This window comes from Esox lucius, chromosome 24, assembly GCF_011004845.1.
Source record: "Esox lucius isolate fEsoLuc1 chromosome 24, fEsoLuc1.pri, whole genome shotgun sequence".
In the NCBI taxonomy this organism is placed as follows: domain Eukaryota; kingdom Metazoa; phylum Chordata; class Actinopteri; order Esociformes; family Esocidae; genus Esox; species Esox lucius.
The window spans coordinates 16,042,790-16,057,702 of NC_047592.1; the positions used below are offsets into that span (position 1 = coordinate 16,042,790).

General features: G+C 46.5%; 1 protein-coding gene across 1 annotated transcript in view; it reads left to right on the forward strand.

Annotated features, from left to right (window-relative positions):
- The window catches only part of dnah2 (dynein, axonemal, heavy chain 2), a 170,146-nt gene that overhangs the window by 106,167 nt on the left and 49,066 nt on the right, over positions 1 to 14,913 (forward strand). The window contains 11 exon segments of the mRNA XM_034290623.1: positions 3,246 to 3,463; positions 3,546 to 3,647; positions 3,755 to 3,880; positions 4,061 to 4,171; positions 4,246 to 4,434; positions 4,762 to 4,865; positions 5,136 to 5,325; positions 5,555 to 5,735; positions 5,951 to 6,078; positions 11,109 to 11,261; positions 14,207 to 14,332. Coding sequence (XP_034146514.1) covers positions 3,246 to 3,463; positions 3,546 to 3,647; positions 3,755 to 3,880; positions 4,061 to 4,171; positions 4,246 to 4,434; positions 4,762 to 4,865; positions 5,136 to 5,325; positions 5,555 to 5,735; positions 5,951 to 6,078; positions 11,109 to 11,261; positions 14,207 to 14,332 — 1,628 coding nt within the window.

Genomic DNA, 14,913 nt, shown 5'->3' on the forward strand with positions numbered 1-14,913 from the left:
ATGCACACACAGCTATACTCCAGGAATGGGTTAATATCCACACACAGCTATACTCCAGGAATGGGTTAATATCCACACACAGCTATACTCCAGGAATGGTTTAATATGCACACACAGCTATACTCCAGGAATGGTTTAATATGCACACACAGCTATACTCCAGGAATGGGTTAATCTGCACACACAGCTATACTCCAGGAATGGTTTAATATCCACACACAGCTATACTCCAGGAATGGGTTAATCTGCACACACAGCTATACTCCAGGAATGGTTTAATATCCACACACAGCTATACTCCAGGAATAGTTTAATATCAACACACAGCTATACTCCAGGAATGGTTTAATATCCACACACAGCTACACTCCAGGAATGGGTTAATCTGCACACACAGCTACAACTCCAGGAATGGGTTAATCTGCACACACAGCTATACTCCAGGAATGGGTTAATCTGCACACACAGCTATACTCCAGGAATGGGTTAATCTGCACACACAGCTACACTCCAGGAATGGGTTAATCTGCACACACAGCTATACTCCAGGAATGGGTTAATCTGCACACACAGCTATACTCCAGGAATGGTTTAATATCCACACACAGCTATACTCCAGGAATGGGTTAATCTGCACACACAGCTATACTCCAGGAATGGTTTAATATCCACACACAGCTATACTCCAGGAATGGTTTAATATCAACACACAGCTATACTCCAGGAATGGTTTAATATCCACACACAGCTATACTCCAGGAATGGGTTAATCTGCACACACAGCTACACTCCAGGAATGGGTTAATCTGCACACACAGCTATACTCCAGGAATGGGTTAATATCCACACACAGCTACACTCCAGGAATGGGTTAATCTGCACACACAGCTATACTCCAGGAATGGTTTAATATCCACACACAGCTACACTCCAGGAATGGGTTAATCTGCACACACAGCTACACTCCAGGAATGGGTTAATCTGCACACACAGCTATACTCCAGGAATGGTTTAATATCCACACACAGCTATACTCCAGGAATGGGTTAATCTGCACACACAGCTATACTCCAGGAATGGGTTAATCTGCACACACAGCTATACTCCAGGAATGGGTTAATCTGCACACACAGCTATACTCCAGGAATGGTTTAATATCCACACACAGCTATACTCCAGGAATGGGTTAATATCCACACACAGCTATACTCCAGGAATGGTTTAATATCCACACACAGCTATACTCCAGGAATGGGTTAATATCCACACACAGCTATACTCCAGGAATGGTTTAATATCCACACACAGCTATACTCCAGGAATGGTTTAATATCCACACACAGCTATACTCCAGGAATGGGTTAATATCCACACACAGCTATACTCCAGGAATGGGTTAATATCCACACACAGCTATACTCCAGGAATGGTTTAATCTGCACACACAGCTATACTCCAGGAATGGTTTAATATCCACACACAGCTATACTCCAGGAATGGGTTAATCTGCACACACAGCTATACTCCAGGAATGGTTTAATCTGCACACACAGCTATACTCCAGGAATGGGTTAATATCCACACACAGCTATACTCCAGGAATGGTTTAATATCCACACACAGCTATACTCCAGGAATGGGTTAATCTGCACACACAGCTATACTCCAGGAATGGGTTAATATCCACACACAGCTATACTCCAGGAATGGGTTAATCTGCACACACAGCTATACTCCAGGAATGGTTTAATATGCACACACAGCTATACTCCAGGAATGGTTTAATATGCACACACAGCTATACTCCAGGAATGGGTTAATCTGCACACACAGCTATACTCCAGGAATGGTTTAATATCCACACACAGCTATACTCCAGGAATGGGTTAATCTGCACACACAGCTATACTCCAGGAATGGTTTAATATCCACACACAGCTATACTCCAGGAATGGGTTAATCTGCACACACAGCTATACTCCAGGAATGGGTTAATCTCCACACACAGCTATACTCCAGGAATGGTTTAATATCCACACACAGCTATACTCCAGGAATGGGTTAATCTCCACACACAGCTATACTCCAGGAATGGGTTAATCTGCACACACAGCTATACTCCAGGAATGGGTTAATATCCACACACAGCTACACTCCAGGAATGGGTTAATCTGCACACACAGCTATACTCCAGGAATGGGTTAATCTCCACACACAGCTATACTCCAGGAATGGTTTAATATCCACACACAGCTATACTCCAGGAATGGGTTAATCTGCACACACAGCTATACTCCAGGAATGGTTTAATATCCACACACAGCTATACTCCAGGAATGGGTTAATCTGCACACACAGCTATACTCCAGGAATGGTTTAATATCCACACACAGCTATACTCCAGGAATGGGTTAATCTGCACACACAGCTATACTCCAGGAATGGGTTAATCTGCACACACAGCTATACTCCAGGAATGGGTTAATCTGCACACACAGCTATACTCCAGGAATGGTTTAATCTGCACACACAGCTATACTCCAGGAATGGGTTAATCTGCACACACAGCTATACTCCAGGAATGGGTCAATATCCACACACAGCTATACTCCAGGAATGGGTTAATATCCACACACAGCTATACTCCAGGAATGGGTTAATATCCACACACAGCTATACTCCAGGAATGGGTTAATATCCACACACAGCTATACTCCAGGAATGGGTTAATATCCACACACAGCTATACTCCAGGAATGGTTTAATATCCACACACAGCTATACTCCAGGAATGGGTTAATCTGCACACACAGCTATACTCCAGGAATGGGTTAATCTGCACACACAGCTATACTCCAGGAATGGGTTAATCTGCACACACAGCTATACTCCAGGAATGGTTTAATCTGCACACACAGCTATACTCCAGGAATGGGTTAATCTGCACACACAGCTATACTCCAGGAATGGGTCAATATCCACACACAGCTATACTCCAGGAATGGGTTAATATCCACACACAGCTATACTCCAGGAATGGGTTAATATCCACACACAGCTATACTCCAGGAATGGGTTAATATCCACACACAGCTATACTCCAGGAATGGGTTAATATCCACACACAGCTATACTCCAGGAATGGGTTAATATCCACACACAGCTATACTCCAGGAATGGGTTAATATCAACACACAGCTACACTCTGCGAGACGTGACATTGTTCTCCTTTTATCTTCCCACAGGCCTGCCAGAGAAGCTGTCAGAGATGAACAACAAGCTGGAGGAAATCCAGAAGTCTCTGGACATGTACCTGGAGACCAAGCGCCAGATCTTCCCTCGCTTCTACTTCCTGTCCAACGACGACCTGCTGGAGATCCTGGGCTTGTCACGACACGCTGAGGCCGTTCAGCCCCACCTCAAGAAGTGCTTCGACAACATCAAGAGCCTGCGCATCGGAAAGGCAGGCCTATGTTGTCACGTCGACACGCACTGTCATTTGCGCTCCAGGTGTGCTGTTTCCTTACGGTGTATGTGTTCTCCAGGTTGGGGTCAGCAGCAATAAGTCAGAGGCCAGCGGGATGTTCTCAGAGGATGGAGAGTTTGTGGACTTCACCCATCCTGTGTTGCTGGAGGGGCCTGTGGAGGTCAGAACGCCGTCTTACCCCATACCCTCACACCTACATTCTCCTCATTTTCTTTCAGGGCTCTCACCATATTGGGCATGTGTGCGTGTGTGTGTGTGTGTGTCTAGGCCTGGCTGTGTGACGTGGAAAGAACCATGCGCTGGACTCTGAAGGACTCTCTGAAGAACTGTCGTCTGGCCCTGAAGAAGATGACAGGGAAGAGAGACAAATGGGTCAAAGACTGGCCAGGACAGGTCTCTCTCTGTTTCCATGTCTCTCCCTCTCTCTTTTTCCATGTCTCCCTGTCTCTCTCTCTGCTCTCATTGTTCTCCTAAATCCCTCACCCTCTCCGCCTGTCTTTATTGAACACTGGCTCTCATTGTCTGTGTGTGTGCCTGGGTTATACTTTGAGCTTCATCACTGAATTCCTCCAGATGCTGATAACAGCCAGTCAGATTCAGTGGACGGCTGACGTCACCAAGGCTCTGATCACGGGCAAGGAGAGGGCCGACAAGTCTGCTCTTAAATCCTTAAAGAAGAAGCAGGTGAGAGAGAAGAGCTACTCCCTGTCCAACAGCAAGTCTTTATGACAGTTGACCCTTGACCCCTTGCCCGTCAGGTGTCCATCCTGCACCGATACTCGGACGCCATCCGGGGAAACCTGCCTAAGATCATGCGTCTGAAGATCGTAGCGCTGGTCACCGTGGAGGTCCACAGCCGCGACGTTGTCGACAAGCTGGCCAAGTCGGGCTGCAATGACGCCAACGCCTTCGACTGGCTCTGTCAGCTCCGCCTCTACTGGGAGAAGGTACGCAGAGGGGGAGGAGGGGGAGAATGTACGCAGAGGGGGAGGAGGGGGAGAATGTACGCAGAGGGGGAGGAGGGGGAGAATGTACGCAGAGGGGGAGGAGGGGGAGAATGTACGCAGAGGAGGGGGAGAATGTACGCAGAGGGGGAGGAGGGGGAGAATGTACGCAGAGGAGGGGGAGAATGTACGCAGAGGGGGAGGAGGGGGAGAATGTACGCAGAGGGGGAGGAGGGGGAGAAGGTACGTGAAGGGGGAGGAGGGGGAGAATGTGGGAACAGCAGGAGAGGGATGGTTTGATCCCACCTTGTTTTCCATTTCTGTTCACAGGAAGTGGATGACTGCATCATCAAACAGACCAACACACACTTCCAGTACAGCTACGAGTACCTGGGTAACTCTGGACGGCTGGTGATCACCCCGCTCACTGACAGGTACTTTATCATCCCCTCTGGAGACGGGGGCCACATCCGAGTTCACCCGATTCCCTTTCCCCGGTGCTTTTCCACCATCCCGTAGTCCCCTCGGGCGTATTGAGTTAGCTCGTCTGATTCCCCCAATTAGGGGCTGGATGACTTGATGGCATGTTGAGTCAGGTGTGCTTGTCTCTGGAGTAGCAGAAATACGCCCAACAACTGATGTTAGCATTGAACCCCTTCCAGTTAGCCTTCCCTGGTCTTCACCGCGCCTCTCTCCTTCCCCAGGTGTTACATGACTCTGACCACAGCCCTCCACCTCCATCAGGGAGGCTCTCCCAAAGGTCCTGCCGGGACAGGCAAGACGGAGACGGTCAAGGACCTGGGCAAGGCCATGGGCATGTACGTCATCGTGGTCAACTGCTCTGACGGGATGGACTTCAAGTCCATGGGACGCATGTACTCCGGCCTGGCTCAGGTTATTGATCACACATTAACGTACGGGGGTGGTTAGTGCCGAGGCAGGCGTGTTTAGTGGTACATCGTCTGGAATCCTTTTTGTGCTTCTTTAAAGCCAGCATTATTTATTGTCAGTGTTGCATAGCAGCTCTGTTTACAAATCAGTTAAAACACAGTGATTCACAACGCTGTTGGAGCTAAACCCCGGCTGAAATGATGTGTGTGTGTGTGTGTGTGCGCGTCTCCAGACGGGGGCGTGGGGCTGTTTTGACGAGTTTAACCGTATCAACATTGAGGTGTTGTCAGTGGTGGCCCAGCAGATCCTGTCCATCCTGTCCGCCCTGTCTGCTGGAGACACCAGCTTCATCTTCGAAGGACGACAGATCCGGCTTGTCTGGTCCTGTGGCATCTTCATCACCATGAACCCCGGTACCCTACGTTCACCACATCTCCCCATGTCCCCGTGCTCTGGGTTTAACCAGGCCGATGTCGCCTTTCAGAGGGACACACACAGAGGGAGAGAACGAGACAGACAGACAGACACTGTAGATAAGGAGAGCAATAGAAATGCATACAGGGGAAGAGAGGACGAGAGAGAGAGAAAACAACGTGCTCTGTGAAACGGGTGTGTTCTCTCCCTCCAGGTTATGCCGGTCGTACGGAGCTGCCTGACAACCTCAAGTCCATGTTCAGGCCCATCTCTATGGTGGTGCCTGACTCCACCCTCATCGCTGAGATCACCCTGTTCGGAGAGGGCTTCAACAACTGCAAGGTGAACGCTGCTGTAACCAGGGACCAGAGTTTCCCCCCAGGGCCTTCCTCCTTGTGACCTCACCCGGGAAAGCCTCTGGGCCTTAGCGCATCTCCTGCCCTGACCTCGCAAAGAGACACAGTGTCGTCGTCCCCCCCCCCCCCCCCCCCCCACCCCCACCCCCACCCCCGCTCGGGTCACCGGGAAAGCGCCGGAAGCTAGGCTAGTCCGCGAAACATCTGCTCCAGTGTGTGTTAACACCGTGGAGGAGACATTATATTCCATATCATTTGATGTCCATTTAATGAAATACACTGGCAGTACGTACACTTTCCAACAGTGTTCTTCCTGAACGCGTGGGGGTTTCTAAAGGATATCTGGCGGAATTATCACTGGCGCGGTAATGAAACATAGACGTTTCTTTTATGTCGCCAGCCATGCAATCAGCAGATGAGATTGAGTTTTGCATGGCGGTGATAGATAGAGATGCGTATCATCGAATCAATGGGCTGGAAATGACATCTACCGTCCCCGCCACACTGAGCCTCACAAAGCTCCCGTTACAGTGTATGGATCCCACACAACGCGAGGAAACACACTCAGGAACAAATTAAAAAGACATGCTCAGGAATGATTGCTTATATACACGTGCGCGCGCATTTCGAACACAAATGCACACCTCCTGCTCTGAAAGGAGTGTCAGTAGGGATTGGAGTGGGGCCAGGATGCGAGCTAGTGGGGCTCCTATTGGATCTGATGGAGACATGGCATTATGACACACACACACACACACACACACACAGAGAGATCACTGGGACCAGAGCCGGAGCAGGATTAACGCTGACTCACTGTGTGTGTGTGTGTGTGTGTGTGTGTGTGCGTGTGTGTGTTTGCTTGGTTGCTTTCTCAGCGTGTGTTTAACAAGATTCTAATTCACTTCTGCACCAGAGCACACTCCCACCTTTGCAGAAAACAACCTACGAATCCTATCCAAGGCTTCAATGCCGGCACACACACATGGAACTGATAATTCCCTTCGGTAACCTTTATCCAAGTTGCAAACACCCTCCCCGTGCACACAGACCAACACACACGCGGGGACACATGCCCCAAACATGGGCAGTGTTTGGTGTCCTGTTGGGAACAGTAATTAGCTGCCAGGGAGAGAATCAGGGGTGTTAACTGAACGCCACAAATAACCCCAGATTAACACGAGGTGGGAAAGACAGCGGAACACAACAAAACCCAAACACCCTAGCCCTGCCACGGAGCGAGGGAGGGAAGAATAGATTGAGGGTGGGAGAAATAGGAGGGCGGGAGAAAGAAATGGGGGGGAGGAAAGGAAGTTGTTAGGGAAAGAGGGAAGGTAAGAGGCTGTTTCAAACCACTGACACCCCGATGCCAACCGAGCAAACCCCACGCCAGCTGAACCCAGGCCCACATACACACGCCTCAGGTCCCCCTGCCACTCGTGCCACTCACACACCCTCTCCCTGAGACACACACACACACACACACCCTCTCCCTGAGACACACACACACACATCCTCTCCCTGAGACACACCACACATCCTCTCCCTGAGACACACACACACACACACACCCTCTCCCTGAGACACACCACACACCCTCTCCCTGAGACACACACACACACACATCCTCTCCCTGAGACACACCACACACCCTCTCCCTGAGACAAACACACACACCCTCTCCCTGAGACACACACACACACCCTCTCCCTGAGACACACACACACGCTCTCCCTGAGACACACACACACACCCTCTCCTTGAGACACACACACACACCCTCTCCTTTGAGACACACACACACACCCTTTCTCTCCCAGACACACACACATACACACACACACCCTCTCCCTGAAACACACACACACACCCGCTCCCTGAGACACACACACCCTATCCTTGAGACACACACACACACCCTTTCTCTCCCAGACACACACATACACACAGACCCTATCCTTGAGACACACACACACCCTTTCTCTCCCAGACACACACATACACACAGACCCTCTCCCTGTGTGTGTGTCAAAGGGATTTTGTTCCTGTCGCCGTTGGGTCACTGCCACCACCATCACCATCAGAGCTAGGCAGAAATAATCCATATCTGCTGGCATGGGGCTTTTTGGCCTAGGTGTCTGGCCTAGTTTGGTCTGCTTTGGCCTGGTTTGAGAGTGCAGAATGTATTTTGTATCCTGCGAGCTGGAACAGACAGGACAGGGGATTTGCCTCCCGTGAGCCCATCGTCTGCTCTGCCTAGCATGGCAACGCTCTCTGTGTGTGTCTATGTCTCTCTGTGTGTCTCTGTGTGTGTCTGTGTGTGGGCGTGTGTGTGTGTGTTTGCGTGTCTGTGTGCATGAGCGGCTGTGTGTCTCGAAGCGCATGAAAGGAGTAGTGATGAGAACAAACTGACATGGTAACCCAGGAGCCCTTCATACTCTCTGTAACACACAGACATACACACATTTAAGGATCTGTATACTAGTGGGGACCCTAATAGTTATTCCCATTTAAATTCCTTCCCTAACCTCTTAAATTAAACTTAAAGTAAGCCTAATCACAACACCAAAAAGCCAACCTGAACCTCAAACCATGACGCTAAATCCTAAACCGTAACGTTAATTTCAAAACCGTAACAGTAAGTTCTAAACCATAGCGTTAAGTCCTAGACTTCACCAACCATATTTGTAATTCTTTTACAACCCCATTTCCTAAAAAGTTGGAACGCTGTGTAACATGTACAGTAAAACTGAATTAAATTCACTAGCTGCTTTCCTGACATGAATGGATGGTGGCCACTGTTGCCAAAGCGAACATGCTTAAATAGCAATAGTGATACAGTACAAAAATAAATACAATGAACCTATAAAACCACAATAAAAATAAATAAATAATACAGTATACCAAATATTATTGACGGTTTTAAAGAGAATAAACATAAATAAATAAAAAACAATAATCAAACATTCTGACAAACAATGATCTACATTCTGGATGTTATTGTTTTTCTTTTGTAATGACAGCTGAGGACATATACAGCTGCCAGGTCTATTGAATTCAATGATGTGCAAATAATTTAAACCCTATGGGTTTTGCAGACACAGATTAAGCCTAGTCTAGGACTAAAAAACAAGCTCAATGGAGTTTTCTATTGAACTTGATTCTTTAGTCCTGTACTGGGCTTAATACATGTATGCAATACCGGCCCTGTATTCAATAGAAAATAGTACAAATACAACACATCAAATGTTGAAACTGAGAAATGTTATTCTTTCCTAAAACATGTATGCAACACGTTTCAAAAAAGCTGAGACACGAGCAACAAAAGACTGGAAAAGTTTTGTAACTACTGGTGGAGCATCTCACAGCTATTTAGGTTAACTGGACACAGGTCAGAAACGTGATTGGGTATAAACAGAGCATCCCAGAGAGGATGAGTCTTTCAGAAGTAAAGATGGGGCGGGGTTCACCACTTTGTGAAAGACTGCGCAGGCAAATAGTGCAACAATTTAAGAATATTTTTGGAAATCATGGTTACTGCATCTTCCGGGCTAAAGAGGAGAGGGACCATCTGGCTTATTATCAGCACACTGTTCAAAAGCCAGCATCCATGATGTTATCGGGGTGCATTAGAGCACATGGCTAGGGTGAAGGCACCATTAATGTTGAACAATATATACAGGTTTTGGTATAACATATTCTGCCATTCAGATAATGTCTTTTTCAGGGAAGGCCTTGCTTATTTCAGCAAGACAATGCCAAACCACATTCTGCACGTATTACAACCGCATGGCTCCATTGTAAATTATTCTGGGTGCTAAACTGGCCTGTCTGCAGTCCAGACCTGTCACCCATTGAAAACATTTGGCCATTATGAAACGAAGAATATGATGATGGAGCCCCCAAACTGCTGAGCAGCTGAAATCCTATATCAAGCGAGAATGGGAATACATTTCACTTTTAAAACTACAGCAATTGGTCTCCTCAGTTCCCAAATGCTTATAGTGTTTTTAAAAGAAGAGGTGATGCAACACAGTGGTAAACATGCCCCGTCCCAACTTTCTGGAAATGCTTTGCTGGCATCAAATTCAAAATGGGCATGCATTTTTCCAAAAACAATAACATTACTCAGTTCTAACATTTGATACGTTGTCTTTGTAGTGTTTTCAATTAAATACAGGGATAAATGATTTGCACATCATTGCATTCTGTTTTTATCTACATTTTACTCAGCGTCCCAACTATATTGGAAACAGGGTTGTAAAAATAAAAAATGCTCCTGAGACAGAAATAGCTTTGTGTTTACTGACAAAAAATCCCAACATGGTTAAATTGTCCTTGGTTTACTGTCCTTGTGTTGCTAAAACATGAACAAACACCCACACGAACCCGCATACAAACCAGAGTACAAAAACGACATTAACATACTCACTACACACTAGCGTTGTCCTTCTCATGCACACACACAGACACACACACACACACACAGATGGCGAGTGATGCCCCAGGTCTGACTGTGGCCGTGGGGGGTGGAGAGAGCATGAACTCCCTGCTGAGACAGATGACTGGAGAAATGGGGGAGGAATGGGGGAGAGAAGGTTTGGAAAGGTGAAGACTGTGAGGGTGGAGGGAGATGGAGAGGTGACCCCGTGACAGTCGCTCCACACATACAGTAGCCTGCATGCCAAGACGGTATCATGACAGCCAGCGTGGGGCTGTCTGCCGTTGGGTCGAGCCGCCACAGAGTATGTCTGGCTGTCTGACCCAGGGTGCACAGACATGTATGTGACACGCTTCACATTACCATGTTTTATTGTTATGCAATACTGCTAGCTAGGTTCCTGTTTTGATGATACCTGTCCTTCACTGAAGCCTTCAGAGACCTGGAGTAGTGATGGGTTGACACTGGATACTTTGGATGTTTTTCTCTCACTTCTGCCCCCTCCTGTCTTATCCTGTCATCTTCCTATTCTCTCTCTCTCGCTCTGTCTCCCCCTATTCTTCCTCTTCTGTCTCCAGGTCCTGGCTAAGAAGGTGTTCACTTTGTACTGTCTGGCACTGCAGCAGTTGTCCAAACAGGACCACTATGACTTCGGCCTGCGTGCCCTCACCTCGCTGCTCCGCTACGCTGGCATAAAGAGACGTGCCTACCCCGACGTGGCTGATGAAGAGGTACATTAACACTATTCACTAACAACACTACAGGGACATAAAACATACAACACAGCTACAGGGACATAAAACATACAACACAGCTACAGGGACATAAAACATACAACACAGCTACAGTGGACATAAAACATACAACACAGCTACAGGGACATAAAACATACAACACAGCTACAGGGACATAAAACATACAACACAGCTACAGTGGACATAAAACATACAACACAGCTACAGGGACATAAAACATACAACACAGCTACAGGGACATAAAACATACAACACAGCTACAGGGACATAAAACATACAACACAGCTACAGTGGACATAAAACATACAACACAGCTACAGTGGACATAAAACATACAACACAGCTACAGTGGACATAAAACATACAACACAGCTACAGGGACATAAAACATACAACACAGCTACAGGGACATAAAACATACAACAACGCTACAGTGGACATAAAACATACAACACAGCTACAGGGACATAAAACATACAACAACGCTACAGTGGACATAAAACATACAACACAGCTCCAGGGACATAAAACATACAACAACGCTACAGTGGACATAAAACATACAACACAGCTACAGGGACATAAAACATACAACACAGCTACAGGGACATAAAACATACAACACAGCTACAGTGGACATAAAACATACAACACAGCTACAGTGGACATAAAACATACAACACAGCTACAGGGACATAAAATATACAACACAGCTACAGGGACATAAAACATACAACACAGCTACAGTGGACATAAAACATACAACACAGGACAGTGGCCGTAAAACATACAACGCAGCTACAGTGGACATAAAACATACAACACAGCTACAGTGGACATAAAACATACAACACAGCTACAGGGACATAAAACATACAACACAGCTACAGTGGACATAAAACATACAACACAGCTACAGTGGACTTAATATGTATGAGTACCACACAGCTACAGATGTTATAATGAGTACAATTCAGCCAGTGGATATAAAAGGTTTAAGTACAACACAGCTACCAGAGACATTAATTATGATTACAAAACAGCCACATTTGATATAGTATTAGTTCAACACAAATAGAGTGAATATAAATATTTAACTTCATTAAAAAAAAATATATATATATATATTTATATATATTTTTTTACATTACAAATTGGGATTGAAATTTATTAAAATGTGTTTTCTAAGCGGAATTCAAATTGACTTATTCATGTTTACAAAGTTCTATTGAAATTGATTTAATTATGTTTACAAAGCTGAATGGAAATACACTTAATTATGTTTTCCAAGTGGAATTGAATTTGAACTAATTGTGTTTGCAGTGTTTAATTGAAATTGACTTAATTATGTTTAACTGCAAGACGTTTCTTTATGTCCTGAAAAAACTCAGTATTTTACCACCGCTATTCTTAAAACTAAGGAGATAGTTACTCCGTAATGTGTTTACTTTGGTGCCTTGTTTCCAAAGTATTTTGTATTCTATGTTTTATTTTTCTCTAGGTCATTTTTTTTGTCATTAACAAAAAAAATATTTTGGGAGGATTTTTATTTTTTTTACAGGGCGACAGTAGGAAGGGGAGACTAGGGAGAAAGGGTACCTGGAGGGAGACTGGTACCTAGAGGGAGACTGGTACCTAGAGGGAGACTGGTACCTAGAGGGAGACTGGTGCCTAGAGGGAGACTGGTACCTAGAGGGAGACTGGTACCTAGAGGGAGACTGGTGCCTAGAGGGAGACTGGTACCTAGAGGGAGACTGGTAACTAGAGGGAGACTGGTAACTAGAGGGAGACTGGTACCTAGAGGGAGACTGGTACCTAGAGGGAGACTGGTAACTAGAGGGAGACTGGTAACTAGAGGGAGACTGGTACCTAGAGGGAGACTGGTACCTAGAGGGAGACTGGTACCTAGAGGGAGACTGGTACCTAGAGGGAGACTGGTAACTAGAGGGAGACTGGTAACTAGAGGGAGACTGGTACCTAGAGGGAGACTGGTGCCTAGAGGGAGACTGGTATCTAGTGAGAGACTGGTACCAAGAGGGACACTGGTGCCTAGAGGGAGACTGGTACCTAGAGGGAGACTGGTAACTAGAGGGAGACTGGTACCTAGAGGGAGACTGGTAACTAGAGGGAGACTGGTACCTAGAGGGAGACTGGTAACTAGAGGGAGACTGGTAACTAGAGGGAGACTGGTAACTAGAGGGAGACTGGTGCCTAGAGGGAGACTGGTACCTTGAGGGAGACTGGTAACTAGAGGGAGACTGGTAACTAGAGGGAGACTGGTGCCTGGAGGGAGACTGGCATCTTCAGCAGAGATTTCATGATATCACCTAACTTTTCTGTTACTTCCGATAAAATTATATTTTTTAACACATTAATTAGTTCTCCTGAATAGACTTAGTTGACCTGTAATTGACCCCTACCTGCTGCTGACCTCAGACATCCTAACCCCAAGTGTTTTAGCCCCTGTCTCTTTGAAATATACCTTTCTCAGGTACAATGTGTGAAAAGGCCTGCCTCCCTCAATATACCTGTCTAAAGGAGAGAATGTGTGTGTGTGTGTGTGTGTGTGTGTGTGTGTGTGTGGCAGCAGCGAGCTTCAGAGAGACATGCAGATGCGAGGTTGACACCAGAAAATGTGTGCCTAACACCACAGAGGGAATCAGGCGCTGGTGATAAAAAATTGATCAAAGCGGACAAAAACTCGGAAAGGATTAATCTTTTACCTGATAGTGAGCTTCAGTCCTCCTGCCATACTTCTGTATGAATTTAGAGTCCCTTGCTTTTGTTAAGTCTCTCGCTAGAACATCGCATGTACGTAAAGGTTGTATCAGTGCTGATAGAAAATCGTAAAGTTCATCTAGTTGAGAAAATGTACCTGGATGGGGTTCTAACAGGATGTCACACCTCTGACCCCTTATCAGGTCCTGCTGATGTCTATGAAGGACATGAACATTGCCAAATTGGCATCTGTTGACGTGCCTCTATTCAATGGCATCATCCAGGACCTCTTCCCTGCTGTGGACACGCCCATCATCAGTTATGGAAAGGTACCCCACACATACACTAACACGTATAAACACATACAAACAAACACATCCCCCCATTACTGAGAATGGAGATGTACCAGGGACAACTCTTCTTCAATTGTCGCAAACTAGTATGCCCCAATGGGCAGAGCGATGGCAGGCAGGAAGACAGAGTGTTGGAAACACTGAACACTCTGGAGCATTATCAAACAACCAAGTGGCCTCCCAGTTCTGCATTTCAGCTGAGCTCAAAATGACTAGTCAATGGAGCCTGTCAAAGCAGATGGGCAGAATGCATTAACTAGAGGAGGAGGGAGACTTGCAGTCTAACTAATGAGTCTCTGAGAACTAAAAGCTCTCCGCTTCAGTCAACGGACACTCACTGGGTCTTTGTCTGGGTGATGACACACACACAAACACACACACACACACACCAGTGCTCTGATGAACCCATGGTGGGACTGAGAGGCTGAGGAGATGTAGTGGGGGGAGTGAAACACTTCTGGAAACAGGACTGTACCTATCACTACATCCATCCACCTATCGCTCTCCCTCCCTCGCTCCTTCTTTTCACACATGACTGCCATCTCTAAGATGTGCCA